This window comes from Hyperoodon ampullatus, assembly GCF_949752795.1.
Source record: "Hyperoodon ampullatus genome assembly, chromosome: 9".
In the NCBI taxonomy this organism is placed as follows: Eukaryota; Metazoa; Chordata; class Mammalia; order Artiodactyla; family Ziphiidae; genus Hyperoodon; species Hyperoodon ampullatus.
Window position 1 is genome coordinate 95,103,028 of NC_136922.1, and position 22,360 is coordinate 95,125,387.

Consider the following 22,360-nt stretch of genomic DNA (forward strand, 5'->3'; position numbering starts at 1 on the left):
GGGAACTGAGATCCCGCAAGCTGTGTGGTGAGGACAAAAAAAGAAAAAAACAAAACAAAACTATACTTCAATATGAAATAAATATTGATTAAAAAATTTTTTTTAAACCAAAATGGTAAACGTTTAAATTTAAACAAATATTGACTGTATAAAACAATGTTAATTTCTAACTTCTGGGATTAAGAAAATAATAGAAGCAATACTTACACAGCACATCTTACATGACTGGCATTGCTCTGAGTGTTTTACACACATTAATTCTTTTGATTCTCAAAATAACACTTTGATATAAGAACTATTATTTTTATCTACTTGATATATGCAGAAACTGAGGCACAGGACGGCTAAGTACTTTTCCCAAATTCACACAAGTAGTATATAAGTTTGAATGGAACTAGTCAGAATTCAAGTGTTCAAGATTGTTTTATTGTTCAGGAGAATGATAAAAGGTATTGATTAGCTTAAGTTGTTAAACTAAGGTATATTAAGTTACAGGGTCTGTTTTCCAGGGTAGCCACTAAAAGAACAGAAATTCACTATGTAACTTCCAAATTAGTAGATGAGGGGGGGAAAAATCAAATGTGGAAACATCTAAGAGAAGAAGATCAAAGAGAAAAGAAAAATAGAAAAAGCAGGTCAAATAGCAAAAACCAAAACAGACAGTAGAATAAATAAATTCAAATGTATAGGTAATCACAACAAATGGATAAACCACGATATTTAACTTTTGATTAAAAGAGAAAGATTGTCATACTGAAAAAATAACCAGTTCTACAATGTTTACAGGAAATATAACTAAAATGTAAACAAAAGAGCTTGAAAGTAAAATAGTGAACAGTAGCTTAAAAAAAAAGCTGGCATAGTTATATTAATATCAAACACAACAGACTTAAGGCATAAAAGCATTACTAGAAATAAAAAGCATCCACTTTCTATTACTAACAGGCTCAATTTAACAGGAAGATAAAAGTTTTAAACTTCTATATACTTCATAATCGTTTTTAAATATATAAAATAAAAATTGATGGAATTACAAGGAGAACCGACAAATTCATAGTGAATGTTAACATACCTTTCTGAGTAGCTGACACAAGAAGCAGACAAAGAAACCAATAAGGATAAAGAAGATTAGAAACACACAATTAACACACTTCATCTAATACCACATCCAAAAGACTCTGAATACACAGAATTTTACCAAAACCATGTACTACACCCATAAAGCAAGCCTCAACAAAATTCGAAGAATCTATTATATAGCCTGACCACAGTGCAATCCATTTAAATTTAAATTTAAAAACTAATTTTAAAATACACTTAGAAATAAATCATGGGTCATCTAATCTATGAGATCAAAAAAGGAGAAAAGTTTGTTCCTCTAAAAAAGAAAAATATTAGCAAAATTAATAAATCTCTGCAAGATTGATCAAGAAAAAAGGGAGGGAGAGAAAAAAAGATTAGAACTGTAAAAGGGGACAAAATTAAAGATGGTACAGACACTAAAAGGGATATATTACAAGTAACTTTATGACAGTAAATTTGAAAATAAATAAAATGAACAAACTCCTAGAAAAAATATCAACTTATCAAGTTGACTCAAGGAAAAAACAGAAAACCTGACTGGTCCTAAAACAATTATAAGAAATTGGGTCAGCAGTTTAAAATCTTCTCAGGAATTAAACATCAGGCCCAGAAATTTTTAGACACATGATCATTCAGGAAAAAAATAATTCTAATTTCACAGGATTTTTTCAGGACAGGAAAAGAATCCATCCCAATCTCATTTTTTTTTTTTTTTGCGGTACGCGGGCTTCTCACTGTTGTGGCCTCTCCCGTTGCGGAGCACAGGCTCCGGATGCGCAGGCTCAGCGGCCATGGCTCACGGGCCCAGTCGCTCCGTGGCATGTGGGATCTTCCCAGACCGGGGCACGAACCCGCGTCCCCTGCATCGGCAGGCGGACTCGCAACCACTGCGCCACCAGGGAAGCCCCCAATCTCATTTTTATGAGGCTAGCAATTTCATAATATAAAAACCAGGCATCATTTATACTGTACACCTGTAACTTATATAATATTGTACGTCAACTATACTTCAATTAAAAAAAAACAGGCAAAGACAATATGAAACAATTATAGACCAATCTTATTCAAACGTAAATGCAAAAATCTTAGACCAAATACTGGCAATACAAAGTTCACCATCATGTGCATATGTGCATGTGTACACAGGCTACATATGACTTAGGTCTGGGAATGCAATGGACTTAACATTAGAAAATTAATGTAAATCACTGCGTTAACAAGTAAAGGAGAACAAAACATTGGCTCTTAATTAACATAGAAATAGCACTCAATAAACTTCAATTTCCATACACAATTAAAAAAAAAAAAAACTCCTGGCATACTAGGAATAAAACTAGAATTGATTAGCAATGCCAAAGGTTCCAAACATTCACACATGCTTAAGGAAAAACATTCTAAAATTACTCCTTTTAAAATTAGGAAAAAAAGAAGAAAAGAATAATCTTCCAGCTATCACGTCTATTCAGCACGGTACAGGAGATCTTAGCCACTATAATAAGACAATAAAAAGAAATAAATGTGTAAGAACTGAAAAGGAAAAACAAACTGCTATTCACAGGTATTAATTTCTATACAGATATCTAGAACATATAGATAACTATACAGATAATTCAAATAAATTATCAGTAGATTCTGAGTTAAGATATTTTAGTAAAGTTGCAGGATATAAGATAGAAAAGTCAATTGCATTTCTACACATCAGCAGGGAGAAAATACAACAACAAAAAAATGTAACTAGGGATGTAATGCACAACATGATTAACTATAGTTAATGATGCTGTATGGTAATTTGAAAGTTGCTAAGAGAATAAATATTAAAAATTCTCAGCACAAGAAAAAAAATGGGTAGGGGTAACTATATGAGGTGATGGATGTTAACTAAACCTATTGCAGTAATCACTTGGCAATATATACTTGTGTCAAGTCATTGTGCTCTATACCTTAAACTTCTACAGTGTTTTATGTCAATTATCTCTCAAAAAAACTGGAGAAATTTTTTTTGAAAAAGGAAATGAAGAAGGTAATAAATCCCTAAAGAAAAAAAAAACTAACAAAAGATATACAAGACCTTAATGGAGAAAATTAGAGAACTACTGAAAAATATTAAAGAACGTTTAAATGAGATGCTATCACATATATGAATAGAAAGTCTTGGCATCATTATGATGTCAGTTCTCCCCAAACTGATAAGAGACAATGCAATTTCAAGTTAAAAAAAAATCACAACAGAGTTTTTTGTGAAAACCAACAGGCAGATTTTAAAATTTCTAAAGAGGAGCAAAAGACCAAGAGGCAAGACAATTTGAGGAAAAATAAAGTGGGGATTTGCCTTATCACATGCCTAAACGTACTGTAAAGCTCTTCTACATGAGACAGTGTGATGTTGACACAGAGACACACAGACCAATGAAACAGAAGAGGCCAGAAACAGACGGGTGTGTATTTGCTAACTCAACACCCGACACAGACAGCACTGAAAACAGGTGCAAAAAAGATGGCCTACTTACAAAAGTAGTACTTAGCATCTAAGTCTGAAATTAAGCTATAAAATGTATTCACATTTTGCCAAATCTGGCTCAGTTTTGGTGGGTTTAAAAATCGACTGACTTCTGGAAACGAATGGTAGAGATGGCTGCACAACAATGTGAATGTGTTTAATGCCACTGAACCTTACACTTAAAAATGGTTAAGATGGTAAATTTTATGTTATGTCTATTTTATCACAATTTTTAAATTTTATTTTTTTGCTGAGTAGAGTTTAAGACTTTTTTTTTTGCTGTTCTTTCGTCCGTAAGAACATATCTTTCTAAAGATGTAGAGTCGAATTACAACGTATTAAACAAATCACTTGGAATATTTCTTCTCTATTAGGTTTATCCTTTATCCCATATATATTTTGGTTCATTTGTCTCATTTTGATTTACTTTTTGAATACTTTTTTTATCTGAACATTTTATTTTTATTTTTTTAATGGCTTACTTCTTTAAAATTTATTTTATATTGGAGTATAGTTGATTAACAATGTTATCTTAGTTTCACGTGTACAGCAAAGTGATTCAATTATACATATACATGTATCTGTTCTTTTTCAAATTCTTTTCCCCTTTAGGTTATTACAGAATATTGAGCAGAGTTCCCTGTGCTATACAGTAGGTCCTTGTTGGTTATCTATCTTAAATATAACAGTGTATACATGTCAATCCCAAACTCTAAATGTTTTAAATATATTTTTAAAAAGTGGTCTTTGGAAAAACTGGCAATTCATCTGCATAAGAATGAAACTGGACCTACACTTCACCACACGCAAGGAGAGGTTAATACAGTTCTTAAAATGTTAAAAATTTTAAAGAAAATTCAGGACAAATATTTTATGGTCTCAGGATAAGGAAGGATTTCTTACGACACAAAAGGTATAAAACCTCCAAAAAAAAAAAAAGAAAAGAAAAAAATGTATAAAACTATAAAGGAAAGGATGGATAAATACTTCGCTTCATTAACAGGTATCATAAGCTGACAGGAGTTCATTTATTTTCAACACACATTTAAAACTCAGAAACTTGAAGAGTTCCAAAGCTAACTAATGAAGAACACAATCTTTCCCCTCAACAACACGGGCAAACTACAAGCACAGACATTTCACAGCAGAAGAAGCATAAATGGCCATTGAACATGTGAAGAGACACTTTCCCTCACCAGGACTCAGGGATATGAAAATGGAGACCTTATTTTACACCGAAGACTAGAAAAGCGCAGACGTCAGACTACACCAAATGTGAGGGAGACATGTCACCACAGACCGCTAAATGGGGGTGGGAAGCAGTACAATCACTGTGGAAAAGAATCTGGCATCCCCTGGCAGAACTGAGGAGGGACCAGCCTACCTCCCAGCAGGCGCACCCCCGAACACCTACCCCAAGGAAGCCTGCGCACACATGGCACGGGAGGAGCGTCAAGAACAGAGCCCTGAGAGAAGCCTCCAGGCAATGGTCCAGAGTAGCTCCATTCAGATGAGGTTCAAGGACAGGAGAGACTATCTGTGCTGACAGACGTTCAAACAGCGGTGGTTTACAGGGTGGGCACTGACTGGAAGGGGGCAGGAGGGGACCTTCTGGGTGATGAAAATGATCTACAGCTGGATCAGAGCATTGGCTACGCAAGCGTACGTACCTTCCTCGAAACTCACTGAACTATATACTTAATATCTGTGCATGTCACTGAGTATAAATTTTAACTTAAAAAGCCTCAAAAAAAAAAAAAAAAGGAAGAGAAAGAGAAGGGGGGACGTAGATAAAAGCTGGTTATGTGAGCCACTTAATCTTCTGAAGGGGGATAATTTGTTTCACATGCTTCACCAGTAGCAATTTGCACATAATTGCACCCTAAGCACAAATTTATTTTATCCACTCAAAAAACGGGCTCAGGGCCTCCCTGGTGGCGCAGTGGTTGAGAGTCCGCCTGCCGATGCAGGGGATACGGGTTCGTGCCCCGGTCTGGGAGGATCCCATATGCCGCGGAGCGGCTGGGCCCGTGAGCCATGGCTGCTGAGCCTGCGCATCCGGAGCCTGTGCTCCGCAACGGGAGAGGCCACAACAGTGAGAGGCCCGCGTACCACAAAAAAAAAAAAAAAAAAAAAAAACGGGCTCAAATTCTCTTCTTGGCAACACATTTTAGCAAGTTTAATCCAAGATATGATAGGCATTTGAAAATAACGCTACCCAGGACTTCCCCATTTACTCTCAACTGACTAAGTGAAAATACTAGGACATACTTAGGAAAATAAAAAAGGCTGAACAATAAACAGTAGTTCAGCTGTATGACTTTACAGGCAAAGGCTGTAAGTTTCACAAATGATTGCCTCTTGCTTTTCTGGACTAATCCATGAGGATCTATTTACGTGATCAATCCCGGCATCAAATAATTCAGAACTTACTTGGTACCCACCCCTTCTCTCCCCATAGCTCCTCCGTGAAAAAAGAGGAAGACGGGGCAACAAGGGCACCAACCACCGGCACGACCATCGACCTCCAATTTCGTGCACGGAGCTTCCCGCCTCCTTACTGTGTGTGTGTGCGTCTGTGTATGAAGCCCATCAAAACTAAACCCTACTGTGTCTAAACTTCCCGTACCACACACAAAAGCCCAGGCACAAAGCAGACACAAGTGACATATTTCATACCCGTCTCTTGCAGGATTGCAATATGCCTCTTCAATAAGGTCCATTTTTTGCAAATCCTTCCACCTGCCTCCATCTAAGACTTGCCATCGATATGGCAAATGGAAATGAACTCTACTGCACCTATCTGAAATAAAAATATAAAGAAGTGAGCACACTGGCAATACACAGCCTGGCCCAGTCCCACGGTTCTCAAGGGGTATGGTGCTGCCTGCTGACCTGGGAACATTCTGGAAATCTATGAGGGAGCCTTTTTTAATGCAGTCATACCTGAGCATTTAGATACCAAATACTATGCATTTTAGGATACACACTTTCCTTTTATGTCTCCCTTGTTAATAGGACATTAAACACACTAAACTGATTTTTTAAAAACTGTGTGTTGGTGGGTTACATTATGTATGAATTTCATGTCATGAGATAGATGGTCGAAGGCTCCATGTCTGCAGGGGCAGTCTGTCCGTGCATTACTGCTATACACGTGACACTTGGATGGGGCGTGGTCACACCAGAAACGGGAGCAGGTTCGTCTCTACCAGAACCATCCCAACCCCAGCAGGTCCTACAGCAGGTGGGTCAGCAGTGTGGTTTCAGCCCACCTTGATCTTTCTGGCTGCTACGTTACTCACCCCTCCTCAACACACCCCACCCGCTGAAGGCATTATACACACAGCCCGGGTCTACGGTTTCCATCCAACTACTCCCCCATGCCTTCCGTGTGCTCCCGGGGCCTGGACCTCCTAGCACCTCCTGCCCGCCTTGCCTTGGCTCATGCCAGCCACTCACCTGGAATGCTGCCCGCACCCTCCCTCTACCTTTCAACAGACTGTGAGGTTCTGGTACATCCTGACGGAGGAATGTTGTGAGAGGAAAGAGAGACAGGAAAGAAGAGCAATGGGAATCTTCACACTGACACCTGCAGGATTTATACTATTAGGTAGAAAGATACACAGGTGTGGAATGCCTCTATTTGGGTAAAAGAATAGAAAAAATAAGATTAGTGATACTCGGACTAAATACACATATATGCACACATTATTACTTGCTGCGGGGTGGGCGGAGGACTGGGTGGCGCAGCACAAAGTTATGAGGAGAGATTTGTTTTGAATTTTGAACCACAAAAATATATAGTCCAAAAAATTAAACATCTAGTTAAGTGAAAAAAAGATACAAAAGAGCGTTCATAGAGTGCACCTGTGTAAAGAGAAAGACTAAACATACACACTTGTGCTTGTATAAAATCTTGATGGAAAAATACTCAAGGAACTAATAATAATGACTGTTTCTGAAGGGAATCTGGGTGCTGGGGAAAAGGGTTGTGATGAAGACATTTCTTACTGACTGTCTTTTGTACATTTTTAATTCATCTTTCAAAATAATAACAGTGAAGCATGGCTAACTTGACACCTGAAAAAAATTAAAATTTTCTAACATCGTACGCAGTCTTTCAGGCAAGTCTTAATGCCACTTCTTTCCCAGAGACTCCACCAGGGAGCAATGGGGTGGCAGGGACCGGGGAGGAAGTGGGGAGACGGCCTGGGCTTGTCGAAGACCAGGCCTGGGGCCAGGCCGACAGGGCTTAGAGAACAGGAGGAGGGACCCCAACCAAGAAAATCTCTGCCAAGTTCAACCAGGCTGGCAACAGCCCCACTGGGGAGTCAGGATGTCCTGACCTGTCCAGAGTTAGGGCAGGGATGGCTCACACCAGGCCAAAAGGAGTCCTCTTAGACTCCTGACCAGGGTTGTGGACAATAAAGTGATAACCAGGGGCTCGACCTGAATAGATAAGGTCACAGCTGTGGTCCAGAGGTCCCGACCAAATAAGATTTCCTGTTTCCTCCTAAGGGGCACGAAGGGAAATGAGGAGGAACGAGTGTTCAGTCGCTCATCTATACAGTCCAGCACAGGTGAGTCCCCGACAACCTGAAGAAAGGCTCTCCCCTTAAGAAGGCACCTGTCAGGGTAGGAGCACCACCCACCCCTCTCCAGGCTGACACTTCCTTGGGAAGGACATAGGGGCCAGGGGAAGGCACTGTGAGGCCTGAGGCTTCTAGCTCTTACTCCGACCTGAGCGTGGAGCCCATGCTGCTCACAAGCCGGAAGGTGCCCTGAGGAGGAGGATGCCACGCAGGCCACTGCAGCCGTGAAGACGGCAACAGCGGAGTCCTAGCTCCGCGCTGGGCGTGTAAAGCCCCTTCTCTGCCACGTCTTTCCTGGTCCTTCTGTTCCCTCTCTCAGTGTCCCTCCCTTCTTCCAATGTTCCCCACCTCACCGTTGCATTCCCAAGTCTAGGTTTTCTAGAAGGTTAGTCACAGAAACCAAATCAAATTGGCAAAGTACCCACATCCACATCCCCTTTCTCCCTACTTCCCTTGAAATGACAGACCACAGAGAAGAAGAAATCCAAAAGCACTGGAAAATGGAAGTACCATCAAAAGACCAGAATTACTAAAGAATTCCTAAAAATATGAAGCAGTAAGAACCAAACCAACAAAGAGAGGAAAAATACATGCAGAATATGCAGAAGAGAGCCACCCCGGAAGTAGGAAGGAGCTGGGGGCTTCACAAACTCAGAGTCAGATGTAACAAGGAGCAAGAAAGACACCCGGACAAGAGCCCTGAGAGGAATCAGGACCCAGTGGAGCAAGTGCCCCATCAGTGCCTTGCTTGTGCCCAGCAACCTTGTTCTTTGTCCCATGGAACACGTGGGTGTGGATATAGGGGCTGGAGAGAGAAGCATGCGAGAAAGCCATCAAAGCCCCCGCCATGACCTTCGAACATACGCTAGCAGCCCCCGCAACCAACCAAGCAAGACTTACCGCCTCTTCCCCATTAAGCCTGGAATCAGAATCGGCCTCCCCCAGTAGGCACAGGGATTTGAGTACCAACATGGGCACACAACCAAGAGCCACCCAACACACGAGGAAAAATAACACAGACAGGCAGCTAACTCACACAGAAGAATCAACCCGTAAGGAAATAATTTTTGGAGAAAACAGATCAAGAGAACAACCAGACCTAAACGTAAAAGCTAAGCCTATAAACTTCTGGAAAAAAAAAAAAAAAACCATAGGAGAGACATTTTCCTGGGCCTGGAAGAGACAAAGATTTTTAGGACACAAAAAACACAAACTATTAAAAAATATATTAAAATGGACATCAACATAAAACATATTCTTCCAAAGATACTGTAAAAAAAATGAACATGAAAGACACAGACTGGGAGAATATATTTTCAATACCTATTATCTGACAAAGACATGAATAAAGAATGTTCAAAACTACTAGAAGTCAATAATAAGAGATCAAACAACCCAATAAAAAAATGGGCCAAACAGTCACAAAAGACCACACGTTGTATGATTCCATTTATATGAAATGCCAGGAGCTGGGGGGAGGAAAGAATCGGTAGTGACTGCTAATGATTACGGATTTCTTTGGAGGTGATGAAAATGTTCTAATATTGACCATGGGGCTTCCCTGGTGGCGCAGTGGTTGAGAGTCCGCCTGCCAATGCAGGGGACACGGGTTCGTGCCCCGGTCTGGGAAGATCCCACATGCCGCGGAGCGGCTAGGCCCGTGAGCCATGGCTGCTGGGCCTGCGCGTCCACAGCCTGTGCTCCGCAACGGGAGAGGCCACAGCAGGGAGAAGCCCGTGTAATGCAAAAAAAAAAAAAAAAAAAAAAAAAAAAACCATTAAATGGGTGAATTGTATACTATATGAAATATACTTAATATCTTAACAAAACTGTTATCTGCCTGTAAAATAGGCAAAAGATTTAAACAGATACTTCACAGAAGATATACAAATGGCCAATAGGCACAAGAAAATAAATGTTAAATATCATTACTCATCAGGGAAATGCAAATGAAAGCCACAATGAGATATTACTCATTTGCCAGGATGGCTAAAATTTATAGGACTGACAATACCAAGTGTTGGCAAGGATGCAGAGCAACCAAAACGCTCACACAGCTGGTGGGAAGGCAAAATACATCCACTTTGGAAGACAGTCTGGCTGTATCTCATAATGTTAAACACACATTTATCATATGATCAGACATTCCACTTCTAGGTCTTTAGCCAAGAGAGGAAGACATACATCCACATAAAAACTTGTACATGAATACTGATAGTATTCATGTACTATTTTTTATTTATAAAAGCCAAAAACTGGAAACCCAAATGTTCATCAACATATAAATGGATAAACAACTTGTAGTTAATCCATGAAACAGGAGAATACATGCTGTATGATTACATTTATATAAAATTCTGGAAAACACACATCTACTCTACATCAACAGAAAGTAGATCAGGATTGCCTTGGGTCGGGAAACTGGGGGGTGAGGATCGACTGTATAGGGGCATAAGGGGAATTTTTGGAATGAGAGAACTGTTCTGTATCTAGATTATAGTGATAGTTACGGGGGCAAACATACTTACCAAAACTCAAAGGGTATACTTAAAATGGGTGCATTTTATTGTTATGTAAATTATAACTAATAATGTTTATTTTTAAGACTATATATACACACACACACACACACACACACACACACACATACATATATGTGTGTGTATATAAAGCACATATTCCTTGACCTAGTATTCCATTTCCAGGAATCTATCTATGGAAATACACATGTGTACTCAGATGCTCAAGGGAAAAAAATCACTCTAATCAAATACTACACAGTTGTTTTTAAAATCCCGGTAGACATACACATACATACTAATGGTAGAAAAAATCTCAAGGACACACCATTAAGTAAAAGAAGGAGGTTATATAATGTGCATGTTCCCATCTGTTGAAAAATATGTGAAACAAATATGACCACACGTCATGTGTTTACCTTCAGAGAAGGCTGAAGGAAGACTTCAGGCTTTACTCTCTATCATTTCACTCTTTTACAAAGTGAAAGTATTCATGAATTGCTTGGGTGGTTTTTAAAGACTGAAAACAAAACAGGAAGTTTTGTTTTTTGTTTTTTGTTTTTAAGCAGAGTCACCAAATTTGAGAAGGAATCTTTCTTCAGTCAAAGCCCAGGACAGCAGCAAGAACAAAGGTTTAGTGAAAATACAGTCTCAGTCTCACACCCACACCCACACCCACAACAAGATTTGCTACTTCTGATAAAAGAGAGAATGTGGAGAGAAACCCCAAACTTAAATAAATACTCATCCCCCAAGAGTGAACACAGGTGTCTCCTCCTGAGGGAGGGCGTTCCTAGGTTCTAAGGTATCTCTGAGACTACGACCTCCCTCCATAAGGGACACTAGACTGGGCATCCGAGTGCCTCTGCAGGTCTCTGACCTCACGCTATGTTGATCAAGGGGCAACACTTGACACTCATTTGCTGCATGAACCAAACAGTCATGCTCCCCATCTACAGTTTGATTTTTAGAAACTCAAGTAATTCCTACCACCCTCAACTCCTCAACAAAATCACTGAAGTGCCACCAGCTCACAATTAAGATGGCGTGACCCTCTCTGGACAGGGGTGGTGGAGAGGACCTCCAGGGGTGGTGTCAGAGCAGAGCTCTGGGAACCAGAAGCAGTTATCCCGCCCACAAGTGGATGAAGGGGTTTCCCCTGACTCACCTTGAAAGGTACAACGTTTCCAGATATTGAACAAGCAAATCTCATCACTCTCCTCTTGGTTGGCAGTGTCTGGGGACACAGAGTCTGCATCTCTTCTTTCTACAAAGAAACACTGCAAAGATGTATCACCGATGCTTCTGACATGGGGTTGGGGTAGTTCAAAGTACAAAGGAGAGAAAAAAGGATTCATTCATCCCCCTGCATGAGGCAAAAGTGGGCAAGGTAACCTCACGAAATCTTATGAAGTTCTGGATGAAAGCACCCTCAGACACACAGGTGGGCCCTCTGCTTTTTAGGGAGGCATCAGGGAGCCCAAGGTCACACGGCTGCTTGCCAAATCCAGGACGTCATGGTTGGGGGCTGGGGGTGGTCTTTTCTCAACTCTGGCTATGCGCCCAATTCACTAGGAGACCTGTTTAAAAATAGAAGTGCCCGGCTCTACCTCAGAGTGACTCAATCAGAAGCCTTCAACAGTGGAACCTGGGACACTTTTTTAATAGGGGGGAACCACTAACCAACACATTTTCCTTCTGTATCTACGGATGTGATGAGCCCAGAGAGCAAGTGAAGGCTGCATTTTATAAACTAGATTTGATTGCAAAAGCAAATATTTGTCAATGAACTATTAGAATCGGGTGCCACTACCAAGAAAAAAATAACAATAAACAGAAAGCCCACAATTCAAAATGAAACCTAATTTAGGTTAATTATAAAAATTGTAGGGACTTCCCTGGTGGCGCAGTGGTTAAGAATCTGCCTGCCAATGTGGGGGACACGGGCTCGAGCCCTGGTCCGGGAAGATCCCACATGCCGCGGAGCAACTAAGCCCATGCGCCACGACTACTGAGCCTGTGCTCCAGGGCCCGCAAGCCACAACTACTGAAGCCCGCGTGTCTAGAGCCCGTGCTCCGCAACAAGAGAAGCCACCGTAATGAGAAGCTCACACACGGCAATGAAGACCCAATGCAGCCAAAAATAAATAAAAATAAATAATTCTTTTAAAATATTGTAATATAACAAGAGCGTGCAAGTGCTCTCAAAGTTTACCTTTACTAGAAGTGCTTCAAATGAGCCATTACCTAATAATTACATTTCGGTGGGCCCCAACTGCCACCGTATAAGCATATAAAACTCATTAGCAAACCCTCCCTATCTTGTTATTCATCTTCCCTTGTTTTATAGGCCCCTCAGACAGCCACAGGCTGCACCTTAAAACCCACACCTGTGGAGCCTTAGAGCTGGCCTCCCTCTCCCCCCAGGCGCAGGTATCCTCCCCTCCCTTTCTAACAAGGCCATAATCCAATTGACACTTTTAACAAACTATTTAAAGCAAAACCTGTTTGCTTCTAGGCTTCTTACTGTTGAAAGAAACTAACCAAAAATAATTGAAGAAAATGTAAAGAAAAACCATATGACAAGGACAACTTTCAAATATAAAAATCAGGTAAGATTAGAGTGATGTTTGTTTGCTGGTCATCCTGGCACTGGTATTTTAGTAAGCGTTCTATTAAAAATCCTAGATTATCACTACGGCTAACAAGTTGGGGGGGGGAGCCACGGCTCACAGTCACCAAGGTATAACCAGGGCCCAGGATGGTGGCCAGCACATGGCCAGGACTCAAATTTGTTGAATGAGAAAATGGATCATCAGGGCTTCCCTGGTGGCGCAGTGGTTGAGAGTCCGCCTGGCGATGCAGGGGACACGGGTTCGTGCCCCGATCCGGGAAGATCCCACATGCCGCGGAGAAGCTAGGCCCGTGAGCCATGGCCACTGAGCCTGCGAGTCCGGAGCCTGTGCTCCGCAACGGGAGAGGCCACAACAGTGAGAGGCCCGCATACCCCCCAAAAAATAAATAAATAAATAAAATAAAAATTAAAAAATAGAATTTAAAAAAAAAAAAAAAAAGAAAATGGATCATCAGAATGGCCAGCCAACAGCAGATACTGTGAAAATCCAAAGGACACCAAGGCATCACAGCCTCCCTGAGGGACCATGGTATTCACGTCCCAACCAACAGGTACTCAAGAAATGCTTATTAAATAAACAATCTCTGCTCAAAATTCCCCCATTTGCCTGTCACTAAGCCTGATATTTCTCAAAAAAAATTTTTTTACAAGTGTCCTGACAGATTCATCCATTCAACAAATGTCTCAGTGCCTGCTGTGGTCAGCACTGTCTAGAGACGAACGGTGAACAAAGTCAATCCGCAGTGACGAAAAAGATCCATTCATGTCAAGAAGAGAGCTGAGATGAAAATATGCTTCATTTAAAAATAAGTAAGTAAATAAAATATGCTTCATTCACTCATTAAAAAAAAAAAAATCTAAACAGAATGCAGTGCAAAGGATGGCCCCAGAGCTGTACAGCACGGCATTAACTCTGGGGTCCCTCACTGGAAAACAAGCTCTCCAGGGGGGCAGAGGGAAGACTGGATAGGGAGAAGCAGCATCTCCCATCTCTGTGCAGATGAGGCCCAGAGAGAATTCACCCACCCTCGACACCAGTCGGCATTTGTTTAGAATGTCTTGCTCGTTCACAGTTCTGATTTCAATTCATCTTCACAGTCCCCACTGGCTAGGAGGGGATGGCCAACTTCATTTTACTAGAAGCAGCACAGACTTGCCCAAAGTCACACATGCCATTTAGCGGTCAGCTGGCATCCAGGAGCCCCAGCCCAGAGCCTTACCGGAAGTCCCCTGTGAATAAGAGGGAGGAGGCGGCACTCTGATGGAGGGAGAGCTCTCATTCTTGATGTCATGAGCATTTCTGTAAATGGAAGGCAGCCTGCTCACCAGCTCTGACCTCATGCCCAACTTCTCCAGTTTTTCCAGGTTCTCAGAATTAGAGAAATCATGGGATCTCTTACAGCCAGTGCCAAACTTGCATTCACCCTGTGAAAAATACTGGCAGATGTGGAGTTTGACACATTGCTTTTTAAAGGAACAAGAGCCGTAGGGTCCATGTCCTTTGTTGTAATGAAGGCAGATCTGTTAACAGAGAAGGAAAAACGACAGCAGCTTAGAAAGGCCTCACACAACACCACCTCCTTACTGAGCCTACTACTACTTCCTACTAGAGGAAGAGGTTCCTCCAGAGACCTAGCCAAGGCTGCGATCCCGTCGCGACACTGGTCGAACAGCTCTGAGAACACCCCTCACTCTAGATGGATGCCGCTAGCACATGCCCTTGGTAAATGGGACCCGGGGAGGACAGCAGACTGCTCAGAACAAGCCCCTCCGCCGGGAAAATCCAAAGAACACCCAGCTGATCAGAGCTGCTCCCTTCACATGAGACAACATTTCGATGTAACTCACACAGCAAACCTTACACTACTAACAAACCTTACACGCTACCTACCCCCTGCCCCCACTGATTCACCAACTCTCTCTAACCCAGGGCCCAGTTTCTCCCAACACTTTTTTTCTCCAATTCTAGGTCAAAGAGGCTCTGAGGGTTTAAAGTATCTTCAAGAAAGCCAAATACAGCCCTTTCATTTCCCAAGTGCAAAATGAGACTCAGAGAAGTTAACAGGCTTGCCCTGGGTCACACAGCTGTCTAACACACCTGGCACATACAGTACCCGCTGGACTGGGTTGTTGGTAAGGTGGGGCTTGAACATGAATCAACTGTTCCTTTTCCTCTACATTCCACGTTCTTGGAGATGAGAACTAAACCAGAGACCATCAAGGGCCCACCCACTCAACTCACAGGCATTACACTGAACAGAGGGCTACAGAACCCAGGCCCAGGTCAGCAGGGGGTCCATTCTGGAAATGGAAGCCCCGAGGGAAAAGCTCAGAGGGAGCTGGGCCCTAACCTTGATCCTGCCACTTACAAGCTGTCTGACCTTGGGCAGGCCACTCACCAGCTCTGAGATTCCGTTTTTTAATGCCCCAAATGGGAATAATGCCACCTACATTGCTGGGCTATTGGGAGAATTAAGTAAGAAATATTCCAAGTGACTAATACAATGTCTGGAACACAGTGGGTGCTCAACTCATGGTGGTGGCCCCCAAATGGTCGACTGATAAGGGGGCTAGCCTGAGAGCAGCGGACCTGGCAGGAAAGCCGCCCTGGATCCGCGCTTTTGGTCACAGCCCCCATGTGCTGGCACTGTGTCCTGAAGCACCCCACACACCCCAGGAGACAGAGGCTGCACATTCCAGGCCGGTCACCTGCTGATTCAGTTCTCATACCACTAACAAGGTGATCACTCCAAAAAGTTAATGCCTACCCTCCCAACACAACCTCGCCCCAACTCCTGCCTGTAACACAGGAGGCTGTATGGCTGAGCCTCCACCTTCGCATTTCTCTCTCCCCTCCCCCTAAGTCCAGGTCGCGCCGACTTACACACTGTGCCCTGACCAGGTAGGCTCCCCGCTCTCTGCCTCCCCTCTTCCCACACCTTCATCCTTCACTCACCCTAAAGCACCCAGAGCAGGCACCATCTGCTCCAGGGCACCTTCCCCGGTGCCCAAACTGTGCCCCCGAGACCGAGACCAGAGCACCGACTCCTGCTAAAGCACCTACAACAGCACCTTGCTATCATCCGCCGATGACATCATCCGCTACTGTCCCACCCAGTAGCTGTGCCCCCCCGGAAGAGCAGAAAGGGTCTTTCACCTCCTTACCACCAGTGCCTCGTCTGCAATGGATCATCAATAAAGGTTAGGTGAATTAAATCTATACTAGTTTTCAAAAGGCAAAGGAAAACACTTGATACCTGTTATGTGCCAGTCATTTGCTATGCAGCACCTTTCTCAAATGGGAGGTTTCCACTGAGTAATAAGGAAGCACTGTCATTAAAATATATCCATCTAATCCCTATTGCCTCATCCAAGAAGCAGTGCCAGAGCATCCCACAGAACCCGTGCTGGCCACAGAACGACCGCTCAGATCTGCCACAGAGCACAGGCAACTCTCGGCCCAGCTGCTGCCCTTTGCAGCCGCCCTCTTTACACAGAGGGCGCTCCCAAGGGCTGCTCTCAGCCAACGACCAGGCAGGTCGTTCTGGGGAGACACAGGATGCCAACCAACAGGGACTTTAGCTCAGAACTTTTCGCTGGCTGGGCAGAAGCTTCCTGAGAACGGCACTGCAGTCAGGGTCTCTTCCTACCGGGTCCCTTTCCTTCCCCTTCTCCTGCCACAGATGTCAGAGCACCACCACCACCTGAAGGCTTCCCCACCTTCTTCTGCTCCCTCCCCAATAAATCTCTCACACTTCCAATCCCACCTTGGTGTCTGCTTCTCTTAGGACTCGAGCTAGTCCATGACCATTGCAGTGAGCTTCAAAACAAGTGGGTGGTTACTGTCCGAAATGCAGTATGAGAATTCACATCAACCCAGTTAGGAAACTTCCCCACAGACCTCCGGGGTCTGGTGGTACCTGCATTTTTCTAAGTCCTGCTAGACAGGGAGGGGCCAACTGGAATCTCTCACTCCCTCCGCTCTGTGTAACAACTGGCTGCAGCCACTGGCCAAACGGGCTCCCCCAACCTCACAGAAGCCCTGCCAAGGAGGTACCAGCCCAACTGACATAGAGGGAAAGGAGGCTTCAAGAGGGAGCAAGGTTGGCACAAGATGGCAGGGCTAAAAATCAGCAGAGCCAGCAGCTCAGTCCAGGTCTCCCTCCAGGCACACCCCAGCGATCACAGTGGGGCCCTTGGCCTCTCTTCCGCCATGTCTCCCTGTCTTCCCACCTCCTGGTCCCTCCCTCATCACTTACACTCAGGCCCACCCTCTCCTGGCACTCACCTCCGGCAAGAGCAAGGGGTCGTTCTGTAACAAGAGCACGCAGAGCTCACTGTAGCTGAGGTGGTCCACGCCGTGAGTTTTCAGCACGTGCACGTTGTGATCAGACCTCAAGTTGTGACCGTTCCTACAGCCCTTCCTGCAAAGAAGCAGGGCTGGGGTCACAGTTGCAACGTCTCCCCAAAACCCTTATGTTGAAGTCCTAACTCCCAGTACCTCAGAAGTGACTGTATTTGGAGCCTTTCAAAAAGGTGATTAAGTTAAAATGAGTTCACTGGGGGGCCTAATCCGATCTGACCGGTGTCCTTATAAGAAAAGGGGATCAGGACACAGAGGGAAGACCATGTAAAGACACAGGGAGAAGAAGGCATCTGCAAGCCAAGGTTGGTGTCAGGAGACACCAACCTGCTGACACCTTGAACTCTGACTTCCTAGCCTCGAGAACTGTGAGAAAATAAGTTTCTGTTGGTTAAGGTACCCAGTCTGTGGTACCTTGTTACGGCAACCCAAGCAAACTAATACAGCTGGTAACATCAATCTTTAAGAAAATTTTTCAGGAATAGTTCCTGACATTGTTTAGAAGCACCAGAGAAAACCAGCATGTCTATGCAACGAAAAATCATAGTGCTTATGTACAAAGGAAGAGATGGTGCCTTGCAAGTTCTAGGCCCAGGGCAGCACCTCTCAGCAGGTTTTTGATGAGAATGATGGGGCCATTCCCCCAGAGTCACAGCGTGCCAGTCTCTGGGCACTTACTGGCGTTTAACATTGGCGGAATAAGTGAGTGTGGACAGCTTATGGTTACAGGTGTGTACATACACACACACACACACACACACACGTGTGCGCACCACTACTGAGGCCCAGCCCTTTTTTCTGCTCCCTTCCTGCATTCTTTTGATCAACAAGCCCCTCTTGAACACTCTCTGTGAGCCAGGCACTGGCACCATGCCCCAATGATCCAAAGATAAGCCTTCAAATGATCACCTGAGTCAACAGGACCCAGAAGAGTCAGGTAAATAGCATGTGCTTGACTCAAGACACTGCCATACCTATGACAAGCATCTCAAAAGAAAGCGGAACCCCCGGATCTACCCCCCCAAACCTGCACCTCCCATGGGCTCCCCCATCTTAGTAAAGGGCGACTATCCCTCCTCCACTGCACAGGCTGAAAACCTCGGAGTCATCCAACTCCTCCCCTTCTCTCTAGTGGAGACACAGACATTGAGATGACTCTAAAATGCTGTGGGAAGGGCAAGGCCAGCTATGCTCAGGATGCATCAGCGCAGAGAGGGGGCACCTGAGCCTGACAGACGTGGGGAAGCAATCAAGGGATGGTGCCTGGAAGGTATCAAACCTGAGCCAAGTACTTAGGGTTGAGGAACCAGGCACGGAGAGCAGGGAAGAACATTCTAGGCAGAGGGGCTTGGTAACTACAATGATGACGATGGCTACTAAAACTCATTGGGCATTTACCACAAACCAGGGTTTGCCTAAATGTTTTGTGAGTTAACTCATACTGTCCTCAACAAGCCTCTAAGGTGGGTAATACTATCCCATTTTGCAGATGAGGGAACTGAGGCTCAGATAAAAACTAATTTGCCCAAGATCACTCAGCGGGCAAGGAGGAGAGCCAGGGTAGAGACAAGGCAGGCTTGCCCTGGAGCTGGGCTCTGAACCACTGTGCTCACTGCCCCCTAAGCACAGGATGGAATCGGGGACCTGGGACCCTCCCCAGCTGTCACCAATGAACAAAAGCAGCACTGGCGATCTACTTCTGAGACAGCTGACCCTGTGGTTGAGGAAGACAAGGAACTTCGCAGGGAAAGTACAGAATGTGCGGCTGACCACACCCACCCTCCCTTATGCAACCCAGAAACAGCCAGAGAAGGAAGGTTCAACAAACTGTCCTGCGTAAACCACAAGGAAGAGGAAAAAAAGAAGAAAACTCAGGATCATCCAGGTCAGTAAATACCAGATTTCCAAGACAAATAAAATCTGACCCCAAATTTTGGGAATTAGCCTAACAGGGCTGCCATCTTTATTTTACCCACTACGGACATTAACAAGGCCCACCAGTGGTCCCCGTCATTAGGTCCCTCCAGCCGCCATTTATTGTGTCTGCCTTCCTCTCCAGGTGTGCCCTCCTTCGGCCCGCCCGGAGGTGCTGCCTCTCCACCAGCCCCCCCTGCAGGCCCGACTGCCCCAGGGCTCCACTCTCAGCCTCCACCCGGATCAAACCCACTCCTGGTGCTGCAGCCGTGGCATACAGTGCCCAGCAAGTCCCAAAACTAGCATCTCAGGGCCCTGGCGATCCTCCCAAGCTTCAGAGCTGGATAGCTACCCCCCCGCCCCCCGGGCATGCTTTGAAACAAAATCCTCTCGCGCTCTCTGTCAACAGTAAGAAAGGGAAATCACTAACAAAGAAAAATGAGTCATCGCCTCTCGGATCCCGTCACCACCCTCTCACCAACTCTCCCAAATTCCTCACACATACGTCCCTTCCTCTTCAGGGTATTTCTGGGCAGCTGCTTCCCAGGGACCACATCTCCCAGCTCCCCCTGCACCCAGGCAGAGTCATGAGACATCCTGTGGTGCAGGTGCCATGGACAGAAAATAGCTACCATTCCAGACCTGGCCCATAAAAACCTCCCACCAGCTCTCTACCTTCCATCTCCTCCACCTGCTCCTTGGAACCTGATACCCAGATGGCCTTAGGAGCCATGGGTTGAGGAGGGCAGAGTCTAGGTCCGCCAGCCTGGGTCCCTAAATGACTGCGCGCATCAAGGTCCCTACCCCATGCTGACTATTAAACCTTACCCTTAGACCTGATGTGAGCAACAAATAATGTCTACCATGTTACGACAGAAAAAGGAAAAGAAACTTATTCTTCTAACTAATGGGACTAGCTTCCAAACAGGTCTGCATCACATCCTCCTCTAAATAAGCACCCGCACCACTAAGATCTCTTCCTCAAACGCACACCTGATGGCTACTCGCCTGCCATTTGACGGGCCCCATCACCTTCAGGGTAAGGTCCAAATCCTTTAGCATTAACCTCATTAATCCACTCCACAAATCTCACTGAGCACCTGCCAGGCGCAGGGCCGGGAAAGGCCAGCCAGGGCCAAGACAGAGGGGCCCCTGCTCTCCGAGTTTTCAGTTCTACTGAAGGGATGCGCGGCCATGACGGGCGCTATGAGAAAAGTGAACAGAACAATGTGATGGAGAGGAAGAAGAGTGATGCCTGAGTCGAGTCCGGAACGATACAGCAGGCAAACCAGCGAAGGCGGTCCAGGAGAGCAGAGGTCACGAGATAAGCAAAGGCTGGGAGCGTTCCGGGACCAGGAAGGAGGGCCGGCAGGGACCAGTTCCCTGAGGGACACGGGGGGCGGGCGACGGTAAGGAGCTTGCATTCTATTCGAAATGCAGCAGAAGCCACTGCCGGCTTGTAAGCAAATGAGAAAGGTTTCAGAAGAGTCCTTCGGCTGCTGGGCACAGAGCCCGCCTCTGCGTGGGCCCTCACGGCCAGCTCCGGAGCCCGGGGCGCTCTGGAGCTCCAAGCAGAAGTCAGCCGCAACCCCTTTGCTTCTGGAGCTCCCTCCCTCTTCCCTCGGCCAGCGCTCCCCAGCCCCACCCCGGTACTGCCACTCCCAGGGTGTCCCACCCCCTGCTGGGCTCTAAGTCGCTCTCCGAGACCGCAGGGGCCCAGAGGACACCGCTCGACGCGGAGTCCGGCGCACAGCTCCGGGTATTCAGTAAATGCTCGATAAATGTTCGCGGAAGGGAATTCCGGAGAGAGGCCAGGGAACAGCCACCTCAATGTCGCCCCCGAATTTACGAAAGGCCACGACCGGGCAGGGAGCGAAGAGGCCCCCTCCCCTCGTCGGGCTCCGGGGCGCGGCGCCTTACCCGTCCCTCAGGAACTTGCACTTGCCGTAGAACAAGAACTTGCAGAGGTGCAGCTGAGCGCAGAGCCCCACGCAGCCCGGCTTCGGGCCCTGGTACGCGCCGCACACGCGTAGCGGCGACACGGCCAGCACCAGACGCTCGACGGCCGCCGCGCCGGCCGCCCGCCGCGCCACCGCCAAGCGCCCGCTCTCCCGCAACAGCCGCTCCAGCACGTCCCCGCCGACGCTCGGCCGCAAGCGGCGCCGCAGCTCCTCCAGCTCCAAAGCGCCCCCGGCCGCGCACAGTGCCTGGGTAACCTCACGGAGGAGAGCGGCTGGCGCCATGGCCGTCGGGCCTGGGACTGGAGGGGCGTGGGCGGTTCCCGCGAGGTGGAGACGCCGGCCGGAAATGAAACCGAAAGCTCCTCAGGGCCGGGGGGAAACAGAATCCGGCCTCGCCACGCCCCCGGCCCTCAGCTGAGCGGGGCTCGGTGCCTTCCGGCCCCAGCGCCCCCGGCGGCGCTAGGCCTCACGCCCGCCCCGTCGGAAGTCTGCAGCCGCTTCTTCGGCGTCCCGGGGATTCGTCGCCGGGTCCCTCAAGGTGGTGCAAGAATAAGAGTCACCACAGCCTTGGGGGCCGCGCTCGGCGTTCTCGAAGCGCCTTCGCCTGGACGAGGTGGGTGGGGCCGCCCGGCAGCGCGCGCCGCCCCTTTAGAGTCCGGGCGTCGGGAAGTAGCGCGGCTAGCGGACCCCGCACCTTTGCCCCCGGCGCTAGGCGGAGCGGCAGGGAACGCCCACCTGCAAATGGCCGGGCGGCGTCGCGGAAGCCGAACCCTGGACGACGCTCAGGGAAACT

General features: G+C 46.1%; 1 protein-coding gene across 1 annotated transcript in view; it reads right to left on the reverse strand.

Moving 5' to 3' along the window:
• The window catches only part of PARP12 (poly(ADP-ribose) polymerase family member 12), a gene marked incomplete at its 3' end in the record, with an annotated part of 45,295 nt that extends 23,346 nt beyond the window's left edge, over positions 1-21,949 (reverse strand). The window contains exons 1-5 of the mRNA XM_079711861.1: positions 21,527-21,949; positions 17,618-17,753; positions 14,550-14,850; positions 11,863-11,961; positions 6,260-6,383 (exon numbers count right to left, since the gene is read on the reverse strand). Coding sequence (XP_079567987.1) covers positions 6,260-6,383; positions 11,863-11,961; positions 14,550-14,850; positions 17,618-17,753; positions 21,527-21,849 — 983 coding nt within the window. The 5' untranslated portion in view covers positions 21,850-21,949. The remainder of the gene's footprint in view (positions 1-6,259; positions 6,384-11,862; positions 11,962-14,549; positions 14,851-17,617; positions 17,754-21,526) is intronic.
• Positions 21,950-22,360: the final 411 nt, after the last annotated feature.